Source organism: Danio rerio, chromosome 16 (genome assembly GCF_052040795.2).
Source record: "Danio rerio strain M-AB ecotype USA chromosome 16, GRCz13ab, whole genome shotgun sequence".
Lineage (NCBI taxonomy): Eukaryota > Metazoa > Chordata > Actinopteri > Cypriniformes > Danionidae > Danio > Danio rerio.
The window spans coordinates 55,795,001-55,810,218 of record NC_141036.1 but is presented as its reverse complement, the minus strand read 5'-3'; the positions used below and the strand labels follow the sequence as shown (position 1 = coordinate 55,810,218).

Genomic DNA, 15,218 nt, shown 5'->3' with positions numbered 1-15,218 from the left:
TGGATGGATGGATGGCATATAAATGGATAGATCGATAGATGAAATAAAGAAGTATGGATTGAATGAAATATACATGGATGGATGGACTAGAGATAGATGGAATATAGATTATAGATGCATGAATGAGATATAAATGAAATATGGATTATACACGGATGCATGGATGGATGGATAGATAAAATATAGAAGTATGGCTTGGAAGAAATATACATAGATGGATGGAATATAGATGAAATATAGATGGACTGATAGCTGGATGGACAAAAAATGGAAGAAATGTAGGTGGATGGATGGATGATTGGATAGATGGATAAAATGTAGATTAAATTAACTTGGATGGATGAAATATAAATGGATGGATGGCTGAATGAAATCTAGATGAAATGTAGATGCATAGATGGATGGATGAATGGATGGATGAAATATAGATGAAATATAGATGGATGGATGAAATATAAATGAAATGTAGATGGATGGATGATATATAGATGAAATATTGATGGATTGATGAAACATAGATTAAATATAGATATATATAAGAAGGTCGCTGATTCGAGCCTCGGCTGGGTCAGTTGGCATTTCTGTGTCGAGTTTGCATGTTCTCTTCGTGTTGGTGTAGGTTTCCTCTGGATGTTCCGGTTTTCCCCACAAGTCCAAACACATGCGCTATAGGTGAACTGGGTAAGGTAAATTGTCCTTAGTGTATGTGTGTGAATGAGTGTATGGATGTTTCCCAGTGTTGGGTTACAGCTGGAAGGGCATACACTGCGTAAAACATATGCTAGATAAGTTGGCGGTTCTTTCTGCTGTGGCGACCCCAGATTAATAAAGGTGCTAAGCTGGAAAAAAATGATGAAAATGATCATGATGATTATTAATGAAAAATCCATAATCCTACTTTTTTTTAAGAGAACAGACGTTGAATTACAGAAATTTACCATAAAATAACAGCCATTAAATTACAAAGAATTACCATAAAATAACAGCTGTTAAATTACAGAAATTTGCAGTAAAAAAACAGCCATTAAATGACAGAAATTTACAGTAAATTAACAGCCGTTAAATTACAAAAAATTACCATAAAACAACAGCCGTTAAATTACAGAAATTTGCAGTAAAAAACAGCCATTAAATTACAGAACTTTAAAGTAAATTAACAGCCGTTAAATTACAAAAAATTACCATAAAACAACAGCCGTTAAATTAGAGAAATTTACCGTAAAATAACAGTAATTAAATGACAAAAAATACCATAAAATAACAGCCATTAAATTACAGAAATTTACAGTAAATTAACAGCCTTTAAACTACAAAAAAATACCATAAAACAACAGCCGTTAAATTAGAGAAATTTACCGTAAAATAACAGTAATTAAATGACAAAAAAATACCATAAAATAACAGCTGTTAAATTACAGAAATTTACAGTAAAAAACAGCCATTAAATTACAGAAATTTACAGTAAATTAACAGCCTTTAAACTACAAAAAATACCATAAAACAACAGCCGTTAAATTAGAGAAATTTACCGTAAAATAACAGTAAGTAAATGACAAAAAAATACCATAAAATAACAGCTGTTAAATTGCAGAAATTTACAGTAAAAAAACAGCCATTAAATTACAGAAATTTACAGTAAATTAACAGCCTTTAAACTACAAAAAAATACCATAAAACAACAGCCGTTAAATTAGAGAAATTTACCGTAAAATAACAGTAATTAAATGACAAAAAAATACCATAAAATAACAGCTGTTAAATTACAGAAATTTACAGTAAAAAACAGCCATTAAATTACAGAAATTTACAGTAAATTAACAGCCTTTAAACTACAAAAAAATACCATAAAACAACAGTCGTTAAATTAGAGAAATTTACCGTAAAATAAAAGATGATAAATTTTTAGAAATTTTCCATAAAATAACAGACGTTAAATTACGTTAATTTACTGTAAAATAACAGATGATAAATTACAGAAATTTTCCATAAAATAACAGACTTTAAATTACAGAAATTTACCAGAAATTTAAATGTAAAGAAATTTCAGTAATTTAACTTCTGTTATTCTATGGTAAATTAATGTAATTTAACAGCCGTTATTTTGTTTTTGTTTTTTCGGCAACCCAGCTGCTGAAAAAAAAAAAAAAATTACTGATTTCTTACAGTGTAGGCAAGTTACTGTAATTAAGCAAGTCATTGGACAACAATGGTTTGTTCTGTAGACAATAAAAAAATGGGGCTTAATGCGGCTATTATTGTTAATATTATTTTTATTCCAGCCAAACTAAAAGAAACAAGACTTGCAAGATATAATCTTGTTCATTTAATTAATATACTTTAAAAGCAAGTACTGCTTCAGTCAACAATTTGTTTTATCTTTATTATACATAAAAAATATACAAATGCTTTATATACTGAAAGGTTCTGCAAACAAAACAAAAAAAAAAAACTAATATTATACACTGTTGCATCATGGGAAACATCTCCAGTTAATCACAGAAAAGTTAACACTCTCATCCTCCTCGGTGTGTCCCAGACCACCGCTCCTCTGTGGCAGAAACTGGTTAGAGCTTCAAAAACGCACGCACACACACACACACAAACACACACACACACAGCCTCCCACAAGCAGCCAGTTGATCAGATAGCAGCGTAACTAATGAAAAGCGTCATGAAAGTGACAGAGAGATTAATGAAGTTTCCCATGCTGCACTTTGCATGTGGCTCGCCGTGGGCTCCTCCGGGCACAGCTGCTGTTAAACGCTATTCATGGTGACAAATAATGCACTATCTCAGCAGTGACACCTCCGAGTCAAGGTCAAAAAACACATTTGCCAGCCCGTACGAGTGGAGCTGGATGAGGGAGGCTCTGCGACTGGAGATACGAAGTGAATTTATTTACTCGCAGCAGGACGAGAGGCACGGGAGCGATTGGGAATTTGGGATTAATTGAAAACATCTGCGCGACCATGCAAAATATCTGCCATTTCCTCACTGCAGGCAAGCGTAACACACACATATACAGTCCTTAGAGAGTTTGGTTGGGGCTCTTTTTGTTTTTCCGAGCTCTTGAACTGTCTGTAAGTAGAGGAGAGTGTGTTGGGGTTTATTTTTGCGAGGCATGGGTGTTTGTTTTGTTGCAAAGCCTCTGATTTGTAGGCAGAATGTGCGAGCGGCTTTCGGACGGTCAATTCCTCCTGACCTTCAGACAGAATTACAGTGAACCAATCAAGGGAAGATCTGAGCGAGTGCCAAGAGAGGAAACAAGGTCAAGTGTATGTGTGCGTGTTTTTGTGTCTGCGATGACATATTCTCTCAAGATCTTAAGCTGAAGTGCTCAAAGGTTTTCTTGGTTTACATTCACCTTCACAAGCTTATATAGTCTGCATTTAAGTTTAAGAATGATTTATAGACTTTACGTAAAGCTAAAAATGAACACTAATGGAACATCCCAATCTAAAACATCCTGGCAACAAGATAGAACAAGCTACCAACTCCCTAGCAAGCAACCAGAATACTATTCGCGAGTTTGCGCTCACAGATATTTGACTGAATAGAATATGCGTATTTGGGGTGCTGTCCGGGAAGAGGGCTCTGAGCTCGGGAAGACACCCTAACTCGTGTTATTCTCCTTATCAGGATAAAGAGAGATAGGGTCCGAGCGCAGTGTCTAGCCAAGCTCCAGAACGCTCCCCCCTCAGATTTAAATAGGTATCGGGTTTAATAGTGTGGAGTTGGGGTGGTGGAGGGATGCTGAAGTCAAGAGAAAACGAAGGTATGACGTGTTTGACTATTGAGTTAATTGGATAATAGAATGATTGTGTGTGTGATGAATTAGCCTCGTCAAATACTGATCGTGCTCCTCCCGAAATTTGTTTATAAAACATCACTTACTGTATAACCACTAAGTCTGAGGAATACACTGTGCGATTTCAATGTGATTTCAGCGATGTACCACCTCACTGTATGGGAAGATTTCATGCGATGTAAAGCTGAACAACTCGTGCGCAGACATTGTACGGTCTGGTTGTTCGACTTGACTGGTGACACTACTTGTAAAATCAACATGTCACACTTTAAGAAATAATCAGAGTGCATTTTAAAAAACAATGTTAGCCAACTAAGTTCTCAGGTTTCGTCATTACAAACATAGTTTGTTTATTTGGAATTTCCCAAATCCAGTGTTACAACGAATATTCTCAATCTTTAGCCGGCAAATAGCTCTCTGCAAAGCTCACGTGGTCGCCCACTGAAGCTAAGCAGGACTGCGCCCGATCAGTACCTGGATTGGAGACCACATGGGAAAGCTAGGTTGCTGCCGGAAGTGGCGCTAGTGAGGTCAGCAGGGGGCACCCAATCTGCGGTCTATGTGGGTCCTAATGCCCCAGTATAGCAACGGGCAGTCTATAGTAGGGGTGTTGGGTTCTGAGTCGATTCTCAAATTTTCGACTCCATTTGCATTCATTTAAAATAGCGCAAGGATTAAAGATGCTGTCTCATATCGTGCTTTACACAATGCTTTTGCGTCAATTGCAACATTGTGCAGCTCCCTGGTCAGAAAAAAAACAGCAGAAAATCATTTCCAGCGAAAACAAAATATGTTTCAACCTACACTTTTTTACTGCATATTTTAATTGTCTAGTTTAAATAACTTAGAAAATTACACTGCAATCTTGGAGACATAAAGTTAAAACATCAGTTTATTATTGAAATGTTTAATGGAAAGATGAGTAGAAGTTTATTAACAAATAAAAACATCCCAGTTGAGCCCAAACAACGTTTAAAAAAAATTTAAATAGTCAAAATATCCTCTTAATATAAATGTTTGATGCTTGAATACTTTACCGAGAGAACAAAAAATTCTGTGGTTGTTCATTTCTTTATTTTTTGGTGAAACAAAATAGCTAGCTTTTTCATTTGATTTAATGACCAATTAAATATTAAACCCCATACACTACATATTTAACTTCAATAATTCATACATTAACAAACCTAAAATAATAAATAAAAGCAGAGTGACAGATGTGCATCAAAGCATATCATATTGCTCTCACTCTCTATGTGATTATTCTATAAAGTGTACTTTAACCTCGGCTATATTTTTATTTAAAAATCCTTTTTTGGAAATAAATTTCGTTTGGTATAATTCTGATGTATTTGTGTAGCTATTAAAATAAACAGAAGAAAGAACTAGAGGTGAAATTAAGTGTTCAGGGCCAAAACAAAACCACGACCACATGTATTGTCATATTTTGTGACAATAAATTAATCTTGGCGACTTTTGTCATTATTATTAGTGTTTTTTTTATTTATTTATTTATTCATGAAGTATGCGTAGGTTAAATAAATATTTCAATTGAGCATATAGCAGCAGCCAATGTCTAACATAACATCATAATTTTACCTACAGTGCTAATTTAAGTCATCAATCCTCCAATAGTATCCTATCTGCTCCAAATTCACACACACACACACACACATATACAACTAGATTTCATTTATAACACAGCAAGCTTGACATCGCAGGCAGATCCAAATCAAAATGCAAAAGGTGGACGTGCTTTATAGGAATTAAAAAATTAAAGCAAACTTTATTTCGCAGCACTAGCCTAGACTACTCGTGGTTGCGAAATTCAAAAACAAAAGCATAAATAGTGTGATCATGCACTCAAAGCGGGCACCTTCGATGTTCATCAAACTCAAGAATAAGCATCATAACTGGAGCATGTAACTGCTTCATTCAGGAGGATTTAAAAAAACAGACTCCACTCTAGGAGTCGACTCCGGTACTTAGTCCATTAAGAGTTGAGGAATAGACTTTTTTTGGAGTCGACTTCCCATCCCTACTCTATACTGCTCAGTGAGCACCATATTTCGGATGAGACGTTAAATCGAGGTCCTGAATCTTTGTCCTTAAAAATCTCAGGATGTCCTTTTAAAAAGAGTAGGGGTTTATCTTGGCATCCTGGCCAAATTTGTCCACTGGCCTCTGTCCATCATGGCCATATCATAATTGGTTTCATCACTCTGTCTCCTCTCCACCAATCAGCTAGTGTGTCGTGTGCGGTCTGGCACAGTATGGCTGCTGTTGCATCATCCAGGTGGATGAGGAGATTACCCCCTATGTGTAAAGCGCTTTGAGTGCCCAGAAAAGTGCTCTATAGAGGTAAGGAATTATCATTATCAATATTCATGGCATATTTCAATGTTTGCAACTAGTCCTGTCATGATATCTAGTTTTTTTTTGCTGGGTGATATATTTCACCCAAATGAATTGCGATAAACGATATTATTGTCACTTTATAACTTATCACTAACATAAAATAATACATTTTTTTTTTATAATTATTTTTTCGGGGTTTTCACCTTTATTTTTGATAGGACAGTAGAGAGAATTGACAGGAAAGCATGGGGAGCAGAAAGAGGGGAAGGATCGGCATAGGACCGCAAGGCAGAATCGAACCCGGGTCGCTGCGAGCCCTGGAGTGCATTTGTTGACACACTAACCACTACACCACTGGCGCCGACAAAATATTACATTTTTAAAACATAATAGTTCAATAATTCAGGTACACTGCTTCAAAGATTATTTACACGTTTGAAATTGAAACATGAAAAAATATCGTAAAACAAATATGTAATAATAAATAGTAGATTTAAACAAAAAAAAAAGTGTAAGTCAAACTTTTAAGGCATCTCAGGCGCCATTTTTAAAATAATCAGGCAGATTCTAGGACAGGACTACTTGTTAAAGGTTTGCAGCATTTTTTTAATGCTGTTTTTTTTCTAGCGTGTTTTAACGGCTGCATGTCTTTAGCTAAATAATGTTACCTGTCTGTGAGTGTGTGCCATTTAACGCTGTCACATTTATATTTGCACCGGCAGGTAAATACACCCATTACAGTTAACTGTCTGGAAGACCCCTCTCCAGTACCAACTGCGATTGTTGTTCCTATGTTGAAAAAATGAGTAGGGTGGTTCTGTTTTAGGTGTGATTTAAGGTTAGTTGTGTTGCCTTTTTTCATTGCCACTGTTCTGAAACAAATTCGACAAATCAGATCGTTCACATTAACGGGCTCTCCTTTTTCATTCAGCTTTAAGCCAAAATGTTCCCACACCGGAGCTGAAGACTGTGACTTTGAAAGTCCATCGCGACCTGTTCATCCTAACTGACTGTAGTTCCTAAACAGGAATCAGTGGGTTCGTGTCTTGCCTTCTTCACCTCCACTATCCGCTCGCACTCTGTCTGTCTGTGTGTGTGTGCGCATCTAGTAGCTCTAGTAGCGATCTAGTAGCTGCGGATCGCTAAAGGACTACAAATCAGCCATTTATGGACTACATATTCAGTCATGCCACACACACACCTGCTCCACTGATTAGACTCTCACAGCTGATGCTGCTTTTGGACTGATTACTGCACTAATTAAGAAGCACAGAAACACTCTCTGTTGCTGAGTCTTGTTGTTTGCAATAGTGACACTACAACGCGTTTCCTTTGCCTTTGCAGTGTTTTGATCCTTTGCCTTGTTTATTTGTTTAATCCTGTTTGCTGCCTGCTTTGTGACCATCTGCATGTTAATTGACTACAACTCTGGATTGCCCTCATATGGGTTGCTCCTGCATTGACCACTGCTTGCCTGACCAATCTAATAAACCTGCATGTGGATCCGCACCTCTGTTGTCAGTGTCACATGGTTACAAAAATTAGAATTTCATATTATGTGGCCCAATCATCATCATCATGTTTATTTCTCTATATAAAATAGACAAAATTTCGTTATATAAAATAACCTCCAAAATTAACTGCACTCATTTTTATACATCGGGCGGCACGGTGGCTCAATGGTCAGCACTGTCACCTCACTGTAAGAAGGTTGCTGGTTTGAGTCTCGGCTGGGCTGGTTGGCGTTTCTGTGTGGAGTTTGCATGTTCTCCCTGTGTTGACGTGGGTTTCCTCCGGGTGCTCCACTTTCCCCTACAGTCCAAACACATGCGCTATGGGTAAATAGGATGAACTAAATTGGTTAGTGTATGAGTGTGTGTGAATGTTAGAGTGTATGGGTGTTTCCCGGAACTGGGTTGTGGTTGAGAGGTCATCCGCTGCAAAATATGCTGGAATAGTTGGCGGTTCATTCCGCTGTGGTGACCCCTGATAATTAAGGGACTAAGCCAAAGGAAACTTAATGAATGAAACACTTACTAAAATTTATTTACTACATAAATTAATACAACTAACCAGAAATATATGTATTTTTTGTTGTTTATAAATCATATTTCAGGACGTGACCAGTTAAAAGAGAAAAAGAGAGAGAGAGAGAATGATAGATGAAGCTGGGAGGTGCTGGACGGGCGAGCGAGTGAGCGAGAGATAAGAGAGCGAGCGAGAGAGAGAAAGCGAGCAGTGCCAGAGGAAACACTCAGACAGAACAAATGAGCAGCCGTGGCTCTGCTCCGCTACAGACGCTGATATCGGCACGCCGGCGAGGGCTCAGATTACAGCCGGAGAGGATCACCGCTCCCTGAGAAACAGCCCAGGACTGACACTTTCTCTCAAGTGGGATCTCCAAACCCAAAAACTAGCGAGTTTTTCCAGCTTTCGTGGTCGCAGATCTCTCCACATGCACAGATCATGGATTCCCTCTTGACAGCAGCGGTGCATGGAGATCTGGACACCACCGATTTGGACGTGTGATGACCATGGAGAGCATGTTTATCGGTGAGTACAGTCTGCCTCTTTGAAAGTCTGTGGTTTTGTCTGTCAGACTTCTCACCTCAGGTTGTTCACAGCAGGAGTTTCTCATAGGCACATCGGAGGAGTGCAGACAACCCAAACACCTGATTTGCTCCGGTTGGAGTTTAGCAATGCGAAAGAACATGAAATCATGTGCAAAAACTGAAGGGTGTAGGAGATTTCAGGAAACACGGTGCTTTCTTTCTCAGCTTGAATCCTGGAAATGAAGCTTCCCGCCGAACGGATGATTCCTTGCAGATTGCGAGCAGATCTCACCGCAGGAGATACAGCAGATCTGTTGCTCCGAGCTCAAGCTGATGCATTAGACGCAGCTTTTAGAGACTGAAAATCCAGGGAAAATGTGATTTCTTGATCAGATGTCAGAACAAGGGTTGGAATCATTCAGCTATAGAGATGTTAACTTTTAAAGAGCACCTATTTTACCCCTTTTTTAAAGATTTAATATTATGGTTCTTCTGTATGTGCCAGTTTAGGTTCAGTTCAAGACACAATTCAGATTTGTTTATTATAATGTGTTATAAGTGTCATGTGGGGGGGGGGGTGTACACAGGTCGTTGTTTTAGGGGTGCGTTGCTTCACATGAAAATTAGTTTCAACTTCCCGCCCAACTTAGCAAGGGGGCACAACCAAGAGCTCCTCTGCTTTGGGTATGGCAATAGACAGGCAGACAGAGAGAAGCGACATGAGCGAGAGGACCAGCATTCAGCCGTACATGTACGACTCAGACACAGACCAAGCAGAGACTACTGTTGAGGAATCAATACTCCTAATGTGCCAGAATGTGTCAGAGTGGTAGTTACAAAATCATTTGTGTCTTTGTATAGTTTTACTGCCGACATGTTACGATGCTTGCGTCATCCGTATAGTAATGTAATGATTAACTGGTTTCACTATTAACTGCGCTTTAATTCGTCACCGTTGATTAATCGTAAAGGCTTCTCAACACCATGCAAACTGAAAGCAAAACTGCAGCAATTAAACAAAGTTATGTAAACTGTGTGCTAGTTTAAAGTTCCAAGCTTGTACACTGAGACTAATAACCACACACACACTGGATTTACTTTGACTGAGGCTACATAGGGCGCAAAGCAATGCGCTCACACTTTCCAGCTGCACCTAGTTGAGATGACAGGGAGCTTTTGTGACCGCAGGAAATGCAAAAGGCAGTTTAAGGAAGACGTAATGAAAACTACACGTTTGTTAACCCACCAAAAGTTACAAACAATAGCGACGATAAGAGCGATTATGTGGTGAAAGTTGATCCGCCAGCAGAGATCAATCGAGTGTTTTCAGAGAGAGTGCTAAAAGACTCGGTAGATCAGCTGTTTTTAATGGCCCAAATCTCGAAATTTTCACTGTGCGTTCAGCGCATATGGCCGTTAAATGTAAAATCTTTGTTGCTCATTCGCAGGTACACGATGAAGGCTCTTGTGTAGAGCCCTAAAAGTCTTACATCCAAAAATAGAGCAAGGGTCTTTCTTTTGTGACATCGCTTTGACTCACACGCTAAAAATGGCAGACGTGAAACAACAAACTGAGGATGTGGTAATGCGCGCCTGTCAATCAATATTGGTTGGCCGCTGGACCGCACTCCTTCGTCAAATTGCTGTCAGTCTCAAAACCCCTCCAATTGGTCCACCGTTTTCATGTTGTTAAATTTAAAACAAAAAAAATAAATACTTTAAATACTTTGCTTTAAAGTACTGGTTGTGTTTATATCAGATTTCAGTTGCAACCCATATCAAACACACCTGCCTGTAATTATCACATGGTGTTCAGGTCCTAATTAATTGGTTCAGGTGTGTTTGATATGGGTAGCAACTGAAATCTGCAGGAAGGTGACTCTCCAGGAACAGGGTTGGCCAGCCCTGCACTAAACCTACACACATGTCTGTCCAAACAGCTTGAAAAGTGGATTTTTCATCATAGGTGCCCTTTAAGACAAAAGCAAAGCGTGCATTTTAAGATGTTTTTAGATTTTTTTTTGAAGTAACATTTTCCATTTTTTGGAAGATTTAAAACTTACTTATTACCGATTTTAACAATTCTAACAGAGAAAAATGTTGTTCAAAATAGTTTTAACATGGTGTACAGCATGTCTGCACTTGACGCAGGTTGTCTGCCTTAATGTATGACAACTAAATAATAAACATTTACATTAGTTTAACATTTACGCATTGGGCACACGCGATAATTTGCACTGCGTTTACACCTATACTCCTTTAAAATTCTGTATTTGATGTTCTATATGGATTTTCAATTATCATTTATTTGCAAAAAAGTTGTTGCGTTGCTTATTATTAGTTAAATAGTAATCTCTGATGGCTTCAAGGTAATGCAGTGCAACCTCTATTGTGCGTTCTGTTCTGTTCATAGCGACCTGCCTATGTTGAAAGCCTTTTAAAGGCATCACAGCTGCTACTTGAGCAAAAGTGATTCTGAAATGGAGCAGTTGGCAATTTCTAAAGCAGTATTGCATGCATCTTTAGTGGCAATTGCAATCGCATAATGCATTTTTAGTGAGTTGAGAGTATGTAATAAGCATTGCTTTGGAGTAGCTTATTGTTGTGTTGCGTTTAAGGGCATTTTGACATCTGGCTCATTTGGAGTGTTTGTTTTGGAATCCGCTTTTTATTCTTAGTTCGGTTCATTTAGGTCCATTATAAACATGCTCAACTGTACCAGAACAACTGGTTTGAGATGGTATGAATTAGGGCTGCACGATATTGGAAAAATTCAACATTGCAATATTATGTTGTGCTGCGATACATATTGCAATGTATGAATAAAAGTTTCTCCAGATGACTTGATATCTCTATTTGGAAATAATTTTTGATTTGATTGAGATAATTCCGTAGGGGAGTGTATCGGGATCTATAATCTAATAAACATTTTACAAGCATAGAGAAATACAATAAAGAAAAAGTAAATAAAAAGTAAAATAAATAAAAAGTGTTTTAACATTTTAATAGTATTTAGGTACAGTAATGAAAAATAATTCAATCAAAATAATCAATATTAAACTTACAAATGTTACAGTTTCATATGCCTGGATGCATAAGATCAATCAATACATACATATGGGGGCTCGTCCGGGATGGGAGTGAGCTTTAGGGGGGTGAGTGTAACGGAGGCCAGCTAGTGAAGTGTTATACAGGTAAATCTCACTCCTCTGACCTCAAAAGGTGCTCTAGCGACATGGTCTTTAGCCTCCTTGTTAGAGCAACCGACTCCCATGCAAATAATCGCTGGTTCGATCACAGCTCAGAACAGGATGGGTGCTGTAGGACCGGTGGGTAACACATGGGGGCTCGTCCGTGATGGGAGTGAGGTTTAGGTGGATGAGTGTAATGGAGGCCAGGTAGCGAAGTGCTATGCAGGTAAACCTCACTCCTCTGACCTTAAAAAGTTCTAGTGACAGATGCTAGAGGCCATGGTCTTTATCCTCCTTGATAGAGCAACCAACTCATGCTAGGAACATGCTAGGAACATGTCTATGGTGTCAATTTAGATTAGTCAATTAACTTAAGTTAAATGTTTTTGGACGATGAGAGGAAACCGGGGAACCCGGGGGAAACCCACGTGAGCACGGAGAGAATGTGTAAACTCCGCACAGAAATGTTGACAGGCTTGATAAGGACTAGAACCAGTGACGTTCTTGCTGTGAGGCAACAGTGCTAACCACTGGGCCACTGTGCCAACCATCCAGGAAAGTAGGAGTAAGGGTGGAAGGCGGGATTCTTCAATATGAATATGTTATATGGAACTTAGGGTATTTATAGTGGCTTAGGAATCGTCTGATTGGAGAATCTTAAATTGAATAATGCTGGACCGGCCACAAGCAATCACATGCACATGATCCTCTCGAAATTAGTTTATAAATAAACTTCACATATTAAAATTAATTTGTGATCACACACGTCAAATACACATGCAGGATAAATTATGGCAGGCTCAACATTGCATATTCTGCGGTTAACAAATGCAAATGATCACATAGCGATATCGATGCTAAAACGATATATTGTGAAGCCCAAGCATGAATGATGTTTCAGCCAATGAAAACGAAAACTGGAGATGAGAAAGTCCAGTGGAGCTAAGCAGTATCATTACTCAGATGCGTTGCATAAAAAGCAGCAGTGTCTGATTCTGTGTATGAGCACATTATTTATCTTCACAGACCAACCAAACCACCAAAGAGCACTTCATCAGCTTGCTCCACTGCAGGAATGCTGTCCTGATAAAGTCTTCTTTCACACTCTCTAGCTGAATTAAATTATATGCATATTTAAATATATAGGGCCAGTACAGTGGCTCAGTGGTTGGCACTGTCGCCTCACAGCAAGAAGGTTGCTGGTTTGAGTCCCAGCTGTGCCATGTTTGCATGTTCGGTCCCACTTTATATTAAGTGGCCTTAACTAATATGTACCTACACAGGAATTAATAGTTTGTTACAATGTACTTATTGTGTAAATACATGTATTTACTGTGTACTTATGCTTGATTAAATACGTGTATGTAATTACATCTGTAATTAACTTTTGTAATTACATTTGTAAATACACTGTTGACCATCCCTTACACCTTAACCCACCCTTAAACCTACCCATTCCTCCAAACCTGTCCATAACCCAACCTCTATCCCAACTCAAAAGCACCACAAGTGTTCTCAAATACATTATTAACACAGTAAGTACATTGTATTTATTTATTGATGTAAGTACATAGTAGTTAAGGACACTTAAAATAAAATGGGACCGCATGTTTTCCCAGTGTTGGAGTGGGTTTCCTTCGGGTGCTCTGATTTCCCCCACAGTCCAAACACATGTGCTATTGGTGAATTGGATGAACTAAATTGGCCATAGTGAGAGTGAAGGAAAATGAATGATGAACTTTAGTTTCATGGTGACTTTAAGATGCTTTGTGAATATGGATCTAGTTTAAACAGTGACAAGGAAGTTAATTTACATCATATCTCTGTTGGTTCTGATCCAAAAATAGTCAATTAACTATCTTAAAAAGCCATGTTTGGCTGGTGGAAATCTCAGCAATTGGCTGTGGGACTCCTGTGGCTTCGGAGCAGATTGTAGATCTTGTTGTGATGTGGGTGATGACAGCAGAGACTGGTTTGTGGTTAACCTCAGTTGCGTTATTTATTTGCTTTATAACCTCAGACTCCAGAGCACATGGCTTGTGCCTTCTGACCACTGCTGCTTGGCTGTTACTAGGTGCAAAACTCAGTTGGTTGTGCATGCAATTTATTATTATTTTAAATAAAATATGCAATAAGTTTTTATGTACAGTTACAGTCAGAATTTTTAGCCCTCGTGAATTATTAGCCTAAATTATTATTATTAGCCTGACTTATTATTATTAATTATTGATTATTTTTTTTCTATTTTTTCCCTACAATTTCTGTTTAATGGAAAGAAGATTTTTTTCAACACATTTCTGAAACATAATGGGCCCTACCATACACCCTGGCATGTTTGGCGTGATTTGTTGCTATTTTCAGACTAGTGCAACAGCAATTTTAACGTTTTGCGCCGCGTTGTTTAAACAGCAAATCCATTGAGTAGGGTCTGGCTGCAGTGTTGCACTTGCATCTTCAGGCTTGCACTCTCTGGCTTGCACGCTCAGGCACCCACGCTTCCTATGCAAGTGACATCATTTACAATCATCACCTGCACCTGTCACATCACTTGAATTCAACACAAATAAACCAAAAGTAAGTTTCCAGTTTGTTTGCGTTGCCGGTGACGACGTTGTCAAATAGTTCTAAGTTGCCTACTCAAATTTCGGGAGGAGCATGCGCAGAAGTTTCAATATCGAATACGTCATTGACAATCATCCCATTATCAAATCAGTTCTTGAACACACCCCTATATACTATTATATACCAAAGCTGTCTTACCTGCAGCATCTCACGACTTTAGCATCCCTCCACCACCCCGTCATCTCACGTCTTGCATTGAATTCCCGGGGGGAGCGTTCTGGGGCCGGGCTAGATATTTCACTCGAATCCCAACTCCTCTTTGCTTCCCGATAAGGGGAATAACACGAGTTGGGGTGTCTCCTCGAGCTCAGAGCCCTCCCCCTGGACAGCACGCCAAATATGATTTATACTTAAACGAATACAAGTGTGAACTCGTGAAATGATTATATGCTTTGATGTAAATTTACCAAAGCAGGCTACTATTAACATTCATACCAGCAAAGACTATTATTATTAATCAACTAAATGTCTGTCTAAATGTACACACAAGGTATTCGTCCACAGTTAGGAAAAGAAAAAAAAAACACTAGGCAAATTAGAATTTTGGTTTTAATTTTAAACATTTCAAGGAGTTGTAGTATTACGACTAACAGATATACATTATGGACTTACAGCAATGATCCTAGAATGAATTAGGAAACTATTCTTTAACATTTCTTGATAAGTTAGCATATCTGCGCAGGAGTGCAT

The 15,218-nt window shown here is 38.3% G+C and overlaps 2 protein-coding genes across 6 annotated transcripts in view; both read left to right on the top strand.

The window, feature by feature from the left end:
• The window catches only part of etfb (electron transfer flavoprotein subunit beta), a 458,646-nt gene that overhangs the window by 324,079 nt on the left and 119,349 nt on the right, over nucleotides 1–15,218 (top strand). The gene's annotated exons all lie outside the window — the stretch shown is intronic.
• Nucleotides 8,397–15,218, top strand: part of znf385d (zinc finger protein 385D) — a 142,428-nt gene continuing 135,606 nt past the window's right edge. For all 5 annotated transcript variants that reach the window (XR_015512155.1, XM_087288166.1, XM_087288165.1 and 2 more), the window contains exon 1: nucleotides 8,397–8,716. Coding sequence is in view for 4 of the 5 variants with exons in the window: in XM_087288166.1 (XP_087144292.1) it covers nucleotides 8,692–8,716 (25 nt within the window). In the remaining variant the exon portion in view is untranslated. The remainder of the gene's footprint in view (nucleotides 8,717–15,218) is intronic.